Source organism: Choloepus didactylus, chromosome 2, assembly GCF_015220235.1.
Source record: "Choloepus didactylus isolate mChoDid1 chromosome 2, mChoDid1.pri, whole genome shotgun sequence".
NCBI lineage: Eukaryota > Metazoa > Chordata > Mammalia > Pilosa > Megalonychidae > Choloepus > Choloepus didactylus.
The window spans coordinates 180,219,411-180,235,671 of record NC_051308.1 but is presented as its reverse complement, the minus strand read 5'-3'; the positions used below and the strand labels follow the sequence as shown (position 1 = coordinate 180,235,671).

The following is a 16,261-nucleotide window of genomic DNA, read 5'->3' as shown; positions in this document are numbered from 1 at the left end:
AAGGGGGTGGGGAAAAGGCGGTTCCCTCCGGCAAGCCTCCCCTAACAGTGTTATTTTGGGTGAGGAAATGGGGCCTGCCTCCGGCCTCACTTTCCCAGGCCCGGGGGGCTGTGGAGGGCGCTGTCGCCCGTGCCCACCACCCTCCCCAGGGGCTGATCAGGTCCCCCAGCCCAGGCCCGCCAAGTTGAAGCACGTAATCAGTGTCCTGCATTTCCCCCTTCTTTTCTAATTAAAGGAAGAAGCTTACCGGAGAGGCCCGCTAAGGGATGAGGGAAGGGGGAGGCCGGGGAGGGGAAAAAGGGGTTGACGGTGGTTTAGCGAGGCTGGAGCTCGGCGTTGGTGTGGCGCCCGGGCGCTCGACAGGGGCCTTGCTGCTTGCGGGATGGACGAGGGTGGGGGGTTTAAAGTTGGAGGTTTAGAGAAGCTGGAGCTCGAGGTTGGTGCGATGTTTAGGTGATCGAGAAGGGTCTCGCGGTCGGTGGGTTGATCGGTGGCGGTGAGGTCGCGGAGGGTTGGTTGTCATCTCGGAGTAGGGAGCGTCAGAGGTGGCGAGTCGCTGGTACTGGACTTGCACGAACGAGGAGAAAATAGTATCCGTTTGTTTCCTTACAAGCTGGACAATTCTGCGGATAATGCAGGGTCTTAAGGTGAGAGCTAGAATAATTATTAGTAGGGGGCTGAGGAGAGGGAGGAGGTAAGGGAGGAGGGGGGTAAAGATGTGGGACCAATAGCTGGTGGCTTCACGGTCTCTTTTGCGTTGTTCCAGTCCCTCTCGGACCTTCTTTAGGCTGTCCTCGGCGAGACCTGTGGAATTGGCATATACACAGCACTCTTCTCCTAGGGCGGCGCAAAGGCCTCCTTCTTTGAGGAGGAGAAGGTCGAGACCTCGGCGGTTTTGGAGCACTACCTCAGAGAGGGAATTGACAGAATTTTTAAGATGGGAAATAGCGTCTTGTAGGTGACGAATGTCCTCGTCAACAGCCGCCCGGAGGTGAGTTAGGGCGGAGCCTTGACTGGCTAATGCAGCGATTCCGGTGCCAGCGCCTGCAAGACCTAGGAGGGAGGCAATCGTGAGGACGGTGATGGGCTCTCGCTTTTGCAGTGGGGCAGAAGCTGCAGTTGTTTCCAGGCGGAGGAAGAAGTCTTCCTCGCTGTGGTATAGGACCCTAGGGATGAGGACAATTAGGAGGCAAGTTTCATTAGTTGTATTGAGGGTTTGCACGTTAAGGCAGGGGGTAAGTTCTGTAGAGGAGCAGAGCCATTGGGAGGAGTTATGAGGAATGAGAAATTTTGCAGAGCTGCTGGGAGATGAGTAGTCGGCGTAAGCTGTGAGGTTGGGAGAGTTACTTGAGTGAGGGCGGATGCACTTTCCTGTAAAGGAGACTGAATGAAAGGTTAGGGGGACGGCAGAGGTATTCCAATTGCATTTTGAGGGGCTGTCCTCTGTGTTTTCTGAAAAGGAAAGGTTGGAGGCAACTGGCTCATACAGGGGGGAGGAAGTGGAGAGGCAAAGCCAACAAGAGGAGGTAAGATTGGGATAGGAGACATTTAGTGAGGTGAAGGTTGCTTGGATAAGGCTGAAGAGGGGAGAGGAGTAATGAGAGGGGGGTAGAAAAGGTTGGGGTGGTGGGGTTGGCGATGCGCTGTTTGTAGCTGAGGTGCGGTTTCCGGATGCGCTGCTTGTACTTGAAGTGCGGCTGGAGGGCTGTGGAAAAAGGGGGTTAATGACTTGGTTGGGACCTATGCCAGAGGGTGTTCTTAATGCAGTATTTTGGCCTGGTTGGTTTGCAGCCTCTTTTTTTATGAGAATAAGTGATCCTGGGTCGGTTCCGTCCTTATAGATTCTGAAGCCCCAAGTTCGACCGAGTAACCAGGAGGGATCAGTGGGGAGTTGCACTGTAAGATTAAGATGTGTGCAGGATCCCTCGCTTTCTTGGCCAAGCCAGTTAACTGTAGGGAGTTTGCACCCTGTAGGGGCCCACTTTAAGGTAAGGTATACAAGGGCTTGGAGTGCAACTAATTTGTGCGTGGGAAGGGGCCACTGCTCCACCCATATAGGTTCCTCAGTATCCCACTGCAGAGGAACGGGCGCTGGAGGTGTTAAACGAGCAGTGGCGCACATTATTGGGGGGGCTGCGTGGTAAGCACTGCCCCAGAGGCGGCGAGGATGTCCCGGCCCCATAAAATTTGGTCTATGGTGTGTAGAAATAACGGGCGGAAGGTGCCTGAGTGGCCCTCTTCATCCTCCCACTTAATGGGCCCTATGGCCTGAAGAGAGGTGGAGGTACCAGTGGCTCCCACTACCGAGGGACCATCGAGAACCATGCACATGGTGGCATACTGAGCGGGCATGCAAGAGACTTCTGCCCCTGAATCGAGCGTGCCCGTGTACCATTGCCCCCCTATTCTTAACTTACGAGTAGGCTTCTCTGGAGTGATAGGGACTGTCCAGAGAAGCGTTTTGCTGCCGGTGAAGTGATTAGTTTTATTAGAACCGGCCGGCACGCTGCCTCTTAGGGGCGGGGCTGAGGCTTGCCCCGCTTGGAGTTTAAAGCTTGCTCAGTGCCTTGGCGCTGACTGCCGTCAGGGCACCAGGGATAGCAGAGGTTTTTTAAGCTATCCTTGCTAATATCTCTGGGGCTGCTCTTGCAATCGCGTGCCCAGTGATAGCCACGCTGGCAGCGTGGGCAGGGAGTGGGAGGGGGGCGCCCATTGCGTTGCCTGAAAGGCGGGCGGTTGACCTCCGCATTGGGGCACTCCCGGGCAAAATGGCCACTCTGCCCGCACTTAAAGCAACCTGTGGTGGCGGCTAAGGCGGCAGTGACAGCGCCAGAGACAGCCTGGGCTAGGGACGCGGCAGCTGGGTCAAAGGCGCTGCAGGCGAGAACCCAGTCATCTAGACTTTTTTCCCGCAAGGGGAGAATGGCTTGCTTACAGGGGGGGTTAGCCCCTTCTAGAATGAGTTCTCGGGTGAGAGCTAGCTGGGCTTGGGGGTTGCTAACTTTTCTAGCGCAGGTTTCTTCGACCCTGGATACGAAGGTGGCGAAAGGTTCGTTTGGCTCCTGGAGGAGCTTGGTAAAGTTGTCAGGTCGACTGGCAGAGCAGTTGGCAAACGCGCGTAAGGCGATGCCTCTGAGGATAGTCCAGAAGGTGGCAGGGACATTAATATAAGCAGACGCATTTAGAAACGCTCCCGTGCCTAGATAGGCTTCGGGGTGATGATAGACTCCAGTGGCTGCGTCTTGCTCACTTTGCTTAGCTGCTTCCGCCTGGAAGTGAGCACGCCAATCAACAAACTGGCCGGGGTTAAGAATGGAACGGGCAAGCGAGGCCCAGTCTTGGGGGATGCAAAAGTCCATGCCGAGATCCTGCAGTATTTGGGAAGCGTATGGGCTACCTAACCCATCCTCCTTGACGGCCCTGCGAAGCTGCTTGATAGTATCAGAGTCAATGGGATACCAGTCATATGGTTTCTGTGGTGTGGGGGTAAGGTTAAGAGGAAAGCAGCGAAAAGCAAGAGAGAAAGGAGGACGCGCTTGCAGAGGGCTTGGTGCGGGAGTGGGGGTAGGGGGAGCGTTGCCCCAAGGGTTGCCTTGAGGTGTAGAAGGCAGCCAGGGGTTGTTAGTTGGCAGGGTGGGAGGAGCGGCGGCAGCTGCCGGTAGCGGCTCCGAGGGGGAGCTCGCCGGAGGGGGAGGCGGAAGTGGGAGGCCCCAAGCATCGCAAGACGGCGGCGCGGTGGGAGTGGCTAAGGCATAAGATGGTGGACTAGCTCCGCCCTGTGAAAGGGCGGGGTAAAGCGCTTGCGGTTTCCGGCCCAGCTTAGGGCTGACGTCATCGCCGGAGCACTTCCTCCCCTCGATGGAAGAAGAAGGAGGAGGAGGAAGTTCGCCATCTTGGCGAGGTTCAGTGTTATTTTGTTTTTTGGGAGTCACTTCGAGCGCGTTGTTAATCTGCTCGACTAAGGACTTTGTGTCCGAATCGTGGTCTACATTAGTATCGCTGTCTGAATCTGTTGACTGGGTTGATAGGGCCTCCTTGGATTTAATGGGGCCTCGATCAGGGGGGAGGGAGCCTTGAAGGCAGGAGCGGATGGTTATTAAGGTGGGGAGCAAGCCGGGAGGGAAGCGCTTGCTCTCATGTTCCATGGCGTTGGTGACCCGATCAATAAGGCGATCATAAGTAATAGGGTCCCAAAGATGGCAAGTGGTGAGCCATGGGTTAAAGGGCAGCAGGAGGTCCCAGTATACTTGCAGCTGCCGGACAGACACCTTACAGCGATGTGTGTCTAGGAGACCAGCCAGAGCACGAACTTGGGGTGCTTGGCGTGCAGATAGACGATTACCCATAGCGGAGTGAGAAAAGAAAAAGGGGGGTTGATTATTGAGTAAAGAAAATGAGGTAAACCGTGGTCGCGAGGCCGAAGGAGACGGCGAGAATAGAAGGCAGGAGCTTCTAGTAGCGAGAGCAGTTTGGGGGGGGGCGGTCGCAAAGAGGCACACCGCGCGAAACAAAGAAACAAAGACACAAAGGACCACAGCAAAGTAATGGAGGGGAAGAGGGAAAACTACTGGAGGAAGAGTGTTAGGAGGAATGGGGGGACATAGGAAGAGAAGACGAAAGGTAGTCGGGGGTAAGAGTTAGGTTAACGCGGGAAAGGAAGAGCGGCCCGGGCGCGGAGCGGCGTGGGAGAGGCGGCTCCGGACGTGGAGCGGCGAGGGAGAGGCGGCTCCGCGGGGCGGCGAGGGAGAGGCAGCCCTTACTTTGCAGGCGAGGAGAAGGGGAGCTGGAGAGGCGTCCGGGCGAGCGGGTGGTTTTACTGGACCGCTGCATGGAGAGGACTTTTAATTCCAGGGGCCCCACGTTGGGCGCCAGTTGCGGTCGCAGTTGATTCGTCTGGGGGGGGGTGGCGGCCGGTTGCTAAATACTAGGCTCTCAGGATTGCTTGGAGGGTACCGGCGGTGGGGGCTCTTTCCCGGAGGCGAGGGCGAGGCGGGGGACTTGGCCAGGTCCCCGGCGGGGTGGCGTGCAAAGTATGGAGGGCGGCGAGAAAGGAACAGGCAGGACACGTTTCTTTTAGGGGTGAAGAAACCAAGAGAGTTTATTAGGGGAGAGTACAAGCTTATATCGGGCGTTTAGAGGGCGGGGTAGCTGTAGAGGTTAAAGGCTTGGATTGGTTCTGAGAGGGCGCGGAGGTTGATTGAAAAGGGGCGAGAGTTGCTCCGGTAACGGTGTCTGGCAACAATGTATGCGCACTGGTGGTAATGGGAGTTGCACTGGCAACGGGGAGTGTCCGGGCAAGATAAGGGGGTGGGGAAAAGGCGGTTCCCTCCGGCAAGCCTCCCCTAACAGTGTTATTTTGGGTGAGGAAATGGGGCCTGCCTCCGGCCTCACTTTCCCAGGCCCGGGGGGCTGTGGAGGGCGCTGTCGCCCGTGCCCACCACCCTCTCCAGGGGCTGATCAGGTCCCCCAGCCCAGGCCCGCCAAGTTGAAGCACGTAATCAGTGTCCCGCAAATATGTAAATGAAAATTTAAATGTAGCTCTTTTTATTCCCTACACCACACACACATATGTATGTATGTATGTATTTTTTTTTTTAGTGTGATATTTTGTTTAATGTTATTGTCACCTGTAAATGAGCCCCATTTCTGGGCCATGGTTTTACATAAGAAGTAGCACCAGACATTTTCAGTCACTTCCCTGTTAATTTGATGGTTGTAGTGGTTGGGCTTCCTTACTCCATCCCAAGGATGGCTAGCTAGTTGTGCTGCTGACCTGTCAGGGCTGGGATGCACTTGGATGCTAGTGTGTCCTGTGGGGCCTGGACCCGGAAAGCCTCAATCATTGGCATCACCTGCTGTGGCCTGCCCCTTTGGTGGATGCTACCCTTACCCAGGCTTTTGCCCCCTTGGTCTGTTCAGTAGCTGCCAAAGCTGTTCATGTCCTGGGCCGCTGCTGTGCAGTGTCGTCAAGTGACTTGTTTTTATAGCCCATACTACTTACCATGTAGTACAGAAGTATTTTAATATTTTAAAAACTGACACTACTGAATCTGAGTGAACTTGCAGATAGCACATAACTGGTCCCCACACCATGCACCACTTCACTTCAGGATGGGAAGCAGAGACCCTAGAGCTATGAAGAAGGTCACCTCGCTTAAACACTGTGATTCTGAACCATCAAAACTGAAGAGTTTACATGTGCCATAGCTGGAAGCTCCAGGAAGAGATTCTGTCCTTGTTCTACACGCCCAAGTCTGTTCTGGTTTCATCAACCCTGAAATTGAACAGCGTAGCATTTTTTTTTTTTTTTTTTTTTTTCACTGAGGCTCCCTAATTTTGCTGGAGGCAGCTTTTTTCCAGGGCTTTATCCTTTCCATCCCCATGGCCACATGGCAGCTGTCTTAGTTTGCCATACTGCTATGACACATATTACACAGTGGGTTGGCTTGAACAAAAAGGATGTATTGGCTCACAGTTTCAGAGGAACCAGAGATGGAAGTCAGCAGAGAGCTGTTTTCTAAGAATTAAAATTAAAGTCCTTGATAATTTTAGAAGATCTCACTACTTAAAAATCATTCTGACATTCATGGTCTCATTTGACCCCACTGACACTTTGAGCACATGAAGCATGTGGAAGAATTTTTATTCTTAATTAATTCCAGTTGATTTGGGAAGTGGGGTGGCAGAGGAGGCCTAGAAGAATTAAATGACTTGCCCACAGCCACATAGCTTTTACGTTTAAAAACCAAGTCTCAAATTTAGAACCTCTCCCCCAAAGCCCATATTTCGTTCTTCTATGCATCCCTAGAATAGGATGATTATGGAATGATGACTTTAAGTAGTTTTTGATTCTGGGAGCCAAGGCAATTGGACTTTTCTATGATGTATCTAGGTGTTATTCCCCTATGATACATGTTTCTAATTGCTGAATGCCAAGAGCTGCAAAATCTGTTTTAAGTAAAGATGAGGAAGCCTTCTGCAGTGATGACTAGCCAAGTGTTTTGGAGAGGAAATAGCACTTTCCTAGGACAGGGGCTGATTGTGCATCTCTGCAGGATCCCTTTAGTTCCTGGGATTTGTTTCCTGCAACTGGCAGCTTTGTAGAAGCCAAACAGTACGGTTATAGAATCATGACCCTTAAAATAACTCTAGAGCAAAATGCCTAATTCGTGAAAAGGAGCATGACTATGATTAGATTGTAATGTTAAAATTCAGTTTCTCAGTCATCCCTCAAATAGGCCAATCCTGAACCATATGGAATAATAGCTCACACTTACTAGATCAAGAGAATAGAGACTTTCTGGATGGAAGAAAGGAAGGTTATACATTGTGGGGACACGGAAGACCCGCTGAGGAATGCATGTGTCCCAAGAATTGTGATTGCTATCAAGAGCCTCTGCCGTGTCCTCCCTGTTTTAGGTATTTACACCTGCGCCGAAACAGTTACTACTATGATGAAGCACGTTCTCAGGCTCTAGAAAAAAGAGTCAAATACAGCAGGATGTTCCTGGCAAGCCCCCAGCCTGTCTGTACTTAGAGAGCAACACTGGGTTTACTCGAGGGCTTGTGGGCAGCATTTGCCTCCCTCACACAGGCCAGACTCAGAAACTATTGTGTGACTGTAAACTGTGATGAATCATAACCAGAGGAGGAGGCCTCTACAGGTATTGAGAGAAGGACATTGTGGTGGCTTGGAGCTATGTGTCTTAATCCATTCCTGTGGGTGTGAACCCATTGTAAATTGCACTTTTGATGAGATTATATCAATGAAGGTGTGGCCCTTCTGAATCAGGATGGGTCTTAATCCTATACTGGAGCCTGTATAGAGAAGGCCACAGAGAGAGAAGCCACAGGACTAGCCAGAAGCTGCTATTACAGAAATCAGTAGAACCCAGAAGAGACAGGAGAAGACAATGCCATGTGCATTGCCATGTGGCAGAAAAGCCAGGGAACCCCAAAGATTGCAGGCCAGCTAAAAGATACCGACCTTGGGAGGAGGCAAGCCTTCTAAGAAGCCTCTGAAACCGTGAGCCAATAAATTTCTGTTGTTAAGCCTACCCTTTTTATGATATTTGTTTTAGGAGCTATGAAATTAATACAGAGATGTTGAAATTTAATAGCAGACCACTTGGCTATTGTCTTTACTTTATATAACTTATTTTTAATGGTAAAACTAATGAATGTGAATTTAGAGGTAATTTTAAATGTAAAAAGTTTAGAAAATAGTCAAACAAAAAATAAATCAGTCATCATCTCCCACATGATACATAATTGTTGTAAATATTTTTTAAATGTAATGAATAAGAACTTGGACTATGGAGCAGCCAAGCTGGGTATAAATCCTGACTTACCACCTGTGACACCTTGGATAAGTCACTGACTTGTCTTTACTTCAGTTTCCTAAAAATGGGGATAGCAATGGTATCTTCTTCGTAGGGTGGTGGTATCTTCTTCGTAGGGTGGTTGTGAAGATTAAATGTGTTAAAAACACATAAAGAATTTAAAACAGTACCTGGTAGACATTCATTAAGTTGCAGTTGTTATTATTATTACCTATATTTATTATATCCTCTGAATCCTTACTCTAAACTGAAATATTTTTCTTTTGCAAAACTTGGATTGTACTTGGCGTGATGTCTTGTGTATCCTACTTATTTTTCACATAGCTCTTTGTCATGAGCATCTGCTTTGCTCTACAATGTGATTTTAATAAGTAGTTATGTGACATCATTAAGAATAATCAACCAGTTCCCTTATATAGAATAATGCAACATTTATCGCCTTTGTTGTGTAAACAGTGCCTCCATGAACATCATTGTTGCTGAATATTTGCATACCATCCTTTTCTTTTGACCACAGTACTTTTGGGGAAAGTATCCCTTCGTTTGAGTCACCAAGTGGAATTACATGCAGCCTAGAGTGTCATGGACACATATATTGTATCAGCAGTGGGAGCATTTCTAGGGGATGACTGCTGTGCATTGTGGACTCCCTAAAGCAAGGCTTTTGCAAATATTTCCTTCTTCTTCTATAGCACTTCTCACAGTGTTTTGCTTATGGCTGATAACATCAATAAAATGTTCATGATAATACCGATGAGCCAAACTTAACTTTCCTATATTTCTAGTTACATTCTGATTGTTAAGATCAGATCTTAAGTACTTGAGGGGGTGAAGGTGGGGAAGGAGAGTTCTCTACAGTATATTTGATGGGAAACAGTTGTGCTGGTCTTCCTTAAAATATGTTACCTTCCAAATAACTATCAAATCACCTCAAATCCTTATTGGAATGAAGCTTGATATAAATAAATAAGCAAACAGCTAACTAACAGTCCAGTGGGAGGCAGAGAGTCTCTCCTAGGAGACACAGTTTTTGTGGCACTCTGAGGGAGATCTGGTCAGATTATACATGCGGTGTGTTTTCATAACTTGGGAGGGAGAGGATGCTGCTTCCAGTCTCTTAAACATTAGGAATCCCAGGAAAAACTTTTTTGTTACAGCCTTGAAATGACTCAGAGGGGCAGGGTGTAATTCTCTGACATTTGTCTTTGGGAGGCCCAGATTTTAAAATGACAAGATGTCTTTGAACCAGAATCTGCCAGGTGCTTAAGAGGCTGAGACCTTCCCCTTTTTCCTTGGATGGGGCTCTCATGCTCTCTCGATGGACTCCCTCCACTCCCTGCCCAAAGACACTCAAATCCCTGAAGACCCTTTAGTAAACCCAGGGAGCATTCTCCCCACTAGCTACCATTTTGGCCAGAGCCTTTAGGGAGGTGTCAAAGATGGCAAGCTGTGGATTTCTATGAAGGCAAGTGTTTTCAACCTTCTAGTGCAAGGGTCCAGCAAAATTTTTCTGTAAAGAGCCAGATAGAACATACATAGGCTGCATGGGCCATTAGGTCTCTGTCATCATAACATGAAAGCAGCCATGACCATAAGTAAACGAATGAATGTGGCTGCATTCTGATACAATTTTATTTATGGACATTGAAATTTGACCTCTTATATAACTTTCATGTGTTACAAAATGTTATTCTTCTTTTGAGTTTTTTCTATCATTAAAAAATGTAAAAATCATTGTTATTCCACAGTGTTCAAAAATAGGCAGCAGGCTGGATTTGGCCTGGGGGCCATAGTTTGTCAACTCCCCATCCTAGTATAGTCTTTGTTTTTCTTCTGCATGTCACCTTCTGGGTGTACTATTTTATTCTTTGTTGTGTCTTTTTTTTTTTTTTTTAAACTTCTCTCTCGTAGCGGAGACTCAAATATCCTTTGCAAATATCCTTTGTTTCCGGCACTCATGTAACTTGTCAGGAAGAGCCAGAATACCTTCCTAAAAGAACCATTAAGGCAAGATCAACTAATGTCTCTCTTTTCTTTTTTGTGTCCTGATTAGTTTGACATATAATTTGGGTAAATGAAGGTTAAAGATGGACTCTGGCAAATTGCTCTGGTTTCTGCAGCATTCCAAGGCTCTAATGAACAGAGCTTGCAACTTGAGTGATGGTGAGGATTTGATTTTTAGATAATCAAGGGATATTTATATCTTTTAATATGTTGGGGCCTTGGAGTTCTGTTCCAGCATGAAATTGCCAGTCAGAGAGAGGTCTAGATAATTAATTTGGTGTCATCTCTTAGAACAATGATACATCAGAAGGGTGTTCAGGCTGGAGTGGTAACTTGGGATGGAAATGGGGGAATTGTAAATGTTTTGTGCCTCTGTAGCCTCACTATAATTAAAATGAAGACACAATACATGTTTACTTGGGGGTGTGATTAAAGGGAAGTAATATGCCCTATGTCATATGGAAACAACGCAAGAGAAGATTCTCAGATCTGTGGCTGTAGCCCTGGTCTGCAGAACTGCCCATCAGACAGGTTCCTGGCATTTGTTCAGGGCTGTGAAGTGGTGGGGGTTGCAGAGGTTCAGGCTGCCTTCATAATGAGATTGGTTTGGCTGGCCTGACAGATGCAGTGATTTATGAGAGTGCTAGCTGCAGGGACATCTGCTGCTGAGAGCAGCCAGATGACAGGCTTATAGGTGGGAGGTGGAGGAGAGCAAGGAATAAGAGAGGTGCAATTGTGTATACGGGAGGTAAGGATCATCCTGAGTAGAGCTGTTAGAATTGTAAGCCAATAGGGAGCTATGAGAACAGTAAGAAATATCCATGGCTTTGGGATTGCACAGATCTGGTTTTGAATCCCTGGCTCTACCACTTGTCAGCTCTGAGATCTTGGATGAATTGTTTCCCTTCTTTGACCTTCAGTTTTTTCATCTTTAATCTGGTGGTAATAAACAGTCTCTCACTCTTCTACAACATGAAATTGTACTGTCATAAAGCTCCAAGCAGATTTCTTAGTGCGTAGGAGAGCTCTGTAAGAGACAGACACTGTTAATGTTGTTCCATGTATCCATTAATTTGTTTATCCACAAGCATCAATTATTCTTTGCAATTTCTGATAGAGCCTCAAGTTCAAACAGATGCTAAATGGTGACTTAGGTATCAGTAGCTCTTTTAACTAGGATAGAAGGACCTGATAGTCAACGTATATTTGTAGGTATATATACAGACATCTAAATGGCACTTAGACATGTAGTAGGTACCTGAAATATGATTTATGGCCAATAAACATAATAAAAGTCCTCTACCTCACTACTAATGAAAAACCACAAAATAAGATCAAAATGAGATATCATTTCATACTTATTAGATAGGTAAAATTTGAAAAGTTTGACAATACCAGGTGTTAAGGAGAATATAGACTGAGGGACCTCATGTGTATTACTGGTAGGGGTTTAAACTGATACCACTTTGAAACTGATACTACTTTGAAAAATGATTTGTTAGTATCTAGAAATTTGAAGATGTGCATACCCTACCTACTAGCAAATTCCACCACTTGGTATAACCTAGAGAGTCTTCCACAGATAATCAAGGAGATGTATTCATAGCAGCATTGTTTGTTATGGCAAACAACCTATGTGTCTGTCAATGGGGTATTCAATGCATGCATTAAGTGAGCTAGAGTTACATGAAGGTACTAGGAGAGGTGAATTTTTAATAATGGTAAATGAAAAAATAACGTTGTGGAAGAAGGCAAAGAGGAAACCATTTATATACAGTTTGAAATCAAAGAAAACAATATTAATATATTGCTTAGAGATACCTACACATGCAATAAAAATTTAAAGAAATTAATTGGGATGTTAAATATCAAATTTAGGATGGGATTAGAAGGATTGTGTGTCCTTAGACAAGTTTCTTAACCATTGTGCCTCAGTTTCCCAGTCTGTAAAATGGGAGTAATAATATTATCTACCTCATAGGGATGTTATGAGGTTTAAATGAGTGACCATAGGTAAAATACTTAAAACAGGACCTAACATGGTAAGTACTATATGTGTTAGCAATTATAGTGCTTATTATTCTTTACTGATTATAAAATCTTAAATACTGCATATTTACAAACAGGAATAGATGCCACTCTTGCCTTTGTCATCATGTAGTTGAAAAGTTTTTGGCACGTAATAATAGTATCACTACCATCTGTGGACCCCTAAGTATCTTAGGTATGCTAAGAGTTTTGCATGCACTCATTTAATCTTTCCCTTTGAGGTAGACATTATTTTTATCTCTATTTTATAGACGGGGAAGATAGAAGCTTAGAAACACTGTGACTCTCCAAGGTCATACAGCTAGGGAGTAGCAAAGCTGGGCCAGAAACCAGGTGAGAATGACTCAGTCTCTTGATTACTAGGCTGTGTAGCCTTCCTGACCATCTTTAATATTAGCTTCCCCTACACAGATTCCTGCTTCCTTCCTGTTTCAGTCTTTATAGGCTACTTTGTGCTGTGATAATGAACATTACCCAAATATTGATGCTTCTAATAGCAAAGCGTTATTCCTCATATTCACCAAAGCTCAGCTGGGAGCTCTACAGCACATTTCCTCCTTCCTGGACAGAGCAGCCATATCCCAAACCTTGCCATTTCCCTTGGCTAAAGGTGAGAGAGATTGAGAAAAAGAAAGAGAGAGAGAGAGCTGTTGAGAATCTCATACTTTAATAAATGCTCTGTTCTGAAAGAGCACACACTTCCATTCACATACAATAGATTACGGTTGCGGTTCTCAACTGGGGGTGATTTTGCCCCACAGGTGACAGTTGGCAATGTCTAGAGACATTTTTAATTGTCACAAATGAGTGGCTGCTACTGGCACCTATTGGATGGAGGCCAGGGATGCTGCTAAGCAACCTACAATGCACAGGACAGCCCCTCCCCCCCAATAAGAAAGTTGTATCTGACCCAAAATGTCTGCAGTCCCAAGATTAAGAAACTGTGGGCTAGAGCTATTCACATGACCTCACCTAAATTCAGGGGGTCAGAAAGTACAATTTTATGATGCTGTAAGGAGGGAGAATCTGAAATTTTGGCAAATAACACTAATAATCACCATACATCCTCATGCCTAAAAGTTCTTACAAAGGCCCTTCAGAAGATACTTTCTATGATAGAAGCTGATTATTGCTTGGAGGGACAGTCATGGAATTGATCTTCTCAGACAGTCAAATCCATCAAAGGGTAGAGTCGGCTCCTGGACTCATTTCTAACTGACCATGGCTCTTCTCAGCAATCTCTCTGGAGCAGCATTGTCCAAAAGAAGTATAATGCAGGCCGCATGTGGAATAAATTTTTCTAGTATTCACATTTAAAAAAGTAAAACTTAACAAGTGAGTTAATATTAATAATATAATTTATTTAACTCGGTATATCCAAAATATTGTCATTTCAACATGTAATCAACATAAAAATTATTAATGCGATATTTTACGTTCTCATTCTTTTTTTTTTTTGCACCAGGTCTTTGAAATTTGGTATGTATTTTACACTTACAGCACCTTTCAATTCAGACTAGCCACATTTCAAGTGCTTGATGGCCACGTATAGCTAGTGGCTCCTATGTTGGACAGGGTAGCTCTGGGGGTTTCTGTTCCTGGGACTTAGTGAGGGACTTATCTTGGTCTCTCTGAGGACCTGCAGCAATTTAACCCAGAATTGGTGAGTTCAGAAAGCGAGACATAACCTCCAGGAAATGTCTGTCCCAAACTCCCAAAGGCGGTCTAGGCATGCTTTAGGAATGAAGAGGGATGGGTTTTCAGTGTAGTTGTTGCCTTCTGACCTCTTTTTCTCTTTTTCCTTGGCAGGTGCCTCATCTCCAGACATGGAGCCCAGCTCTGGGGGAGGTCTTTTTGACATGGTGAAAGGAGGTGCAGGGAGGCTATTCAGTAACCTAAAGGACAACTTGAAAGATACCCTCAAAGACACATCTTCTAGAGTTATCCAATCTGTTAGCAGGTACATGCATTCTTTACAGTTAAGTGAAGGGAGCCCTGTGCTACCAAAGGATCTGGTTACTTGCTCTCTGCTTGTCTGGCTCATAGACTGTCAATTTTGTGAGTTTTGTGGGATCTGAGTGGCTAAAGAACATCATTGAAGCCATAAAGTTGAGTCCTTCAGAAGCTACAAGCACAGGGCAGGAGGACTCAGCAACTTGATCTATTGGAATAGAGTGGTTGTCATCACTGGATTTAGAATCAGACCTCCTAGGTTCTAACATAGTATCTGGCCTTGTTAGCCATGTGACCTAAGGCAAGTTAATTAACTTCTCTGAGCTTTACTTTTATCCCTTGATAGGATTCGTGTCTTTGGGTGGTTGTGAAGATAAAATGAGATAATGCATATGCAATCAGAATAAGCAATACTCATGGATTATAATCAAAATAAATTATATTGTATCCTTCTAGCCCTTTACAATTTATTTAGTGGGTGAAGTTTTCTAGCCTTCCAGTGGATGACAATTCTGGTAAGCAGGCCACATGAGTTCTTTTTTATTCTGAGGTATTAGAAAGGTCTTGGGTCACTTTAAGTTACAAATATGCAGTCTTACACCAGAGATTCAAATGTCAAGCCCAATCAACATTTCAGTCTTTACTCAAAAGTAAAATTTCTGCCTGGTACGCAGAAAAAGGGTGTCCTTTGTTCTTTCTCAATTACTTCCTCCCATATTCCTTAGCTGGTCACACTTCTGGGAGCCATTTCCATATAGACAGAGAGGCTGGAACAACAAGTGTTAATAAATAAGCAGCGTTTCCTATTCTGAGATTGATTCTGTTCATGAAACGGCATCTGAAGAGGGTATTGGGATGCACCTGTGGGTGTGGTAGATTAGATTATGCTCCTGAGTGAGCGGGACTGTCTTTTCTCAATGATGCTCCCTTCACAGGGAGAAGGGCTTCAGGGCAGTCAGTGTATGCCTATTGATTGGATGGAAGTGTCTCAGATCCTGATGTGCATGTGATCAAGAGAGAAACATTGGTATATTTGGATTATTTTAATGAATGATCTTTCCTGTCTTGCTTTTAGTTATACGAAGGGAGATTTAGACTTCACATATGTTACCTCAAGAATTATTGGTAAGTTTCTCATATTCATTTGTTGCTCAATAGCTCAACGTTAAATTGATGCCCATTGTGACAGCAGCTCTGTTTAACTTTTTTCTTTCTGTGTGATCCCTCCTAGTGATGTCCTTTCCTCTGGACAATGTTGACATAGGATTCAGGAATCAGGTTGATGACATTCGAAGCTTTTTGGATTCCAGACATCTTGACCATTACACAGTGTACAATTTGTCTCCTAAGTCTTACCGAACTGCAAAGTTTCACAGCAGGGTAAGAAATTTTAGTCCTGGGGTTACAGTTTTGAAGACATCACAAGGTATTTTCCCCCTTTAAAGTTAGTCTCAAAAGCCTTTGCCTGTAGGCATACAAAGTTGAAACTATAAATGCTGGACACTTCTATTCACAAAATATTTATTAGGCTGTACAAGAGATTCTGAAGCTTTCCCTTGGGTGAGGAGGATATATGTAGGAAAGCTTACCTGTAAATTAAATTGGGACAAGTTAATACTGTCTAATTTGGGGCCTTAAATCAGTTGGTGGCTGGTTGTTCAGTTGTTAGGGCAGATTGATCATGAAGCTCCCCTATAGGTTTCTGAGGGAGCCTTGATTTCAGATTTCTAGCCTCCATAACAATAAGACAATAAATTTTTGTTGTTTAAAGCCACCGAGTTTGTGGTATTTTGTCATGGAAGCCTTAGGAGTCTAAGGCCCTTTAGAAGTAAAACTTGATTTCAAATATGCACAATGATCGCTGGTGTCCACTCCATGTGTCTAGGATCTAAGCTTAACATGCTTGATGCTTG

General features: G+C 45.6%; 1 protein-coding gene across 11 annotated transcripts in view; it reads left to right on the top strand.

Annotated features, from left to right (window-relative positions):
• DNAJC6 (DnaJ heat shock protein family (Hsp40) member C6) overlaps positions 1-16,261 on the top strand; it is a 171,993-nt gene that overhangs the window by 107,850 nt on the left and 47,882 nt on the right. For 8 of the 11 annotated variants that reach the window (XM_037827000.1, XM_037826999.1, XM_037827001.1 and 5 more), the window contains exons 2-4: positions 14,205-14,355; positions 15,424-15,473; positions 15,580-15,728. In XM_037827000.1, the coding sequence (XP_037682928.1) occupies positions 14,205-14,355; positions 15,424-15,473; positions 15,580-15,728 (350 nt within the window). Of the gene's footprint in view, positions 1-12,646; positions 12,729-14,204; positions 14,356-15,423; positions 15,474-15,579; positions 15,729-16,261 lie in introns of all 11 variants that reach the window. The other 3 variants (XM_037827004.1, XM_037827002.1, XM_037827003.1) reach the window with 1 other exon arrangement.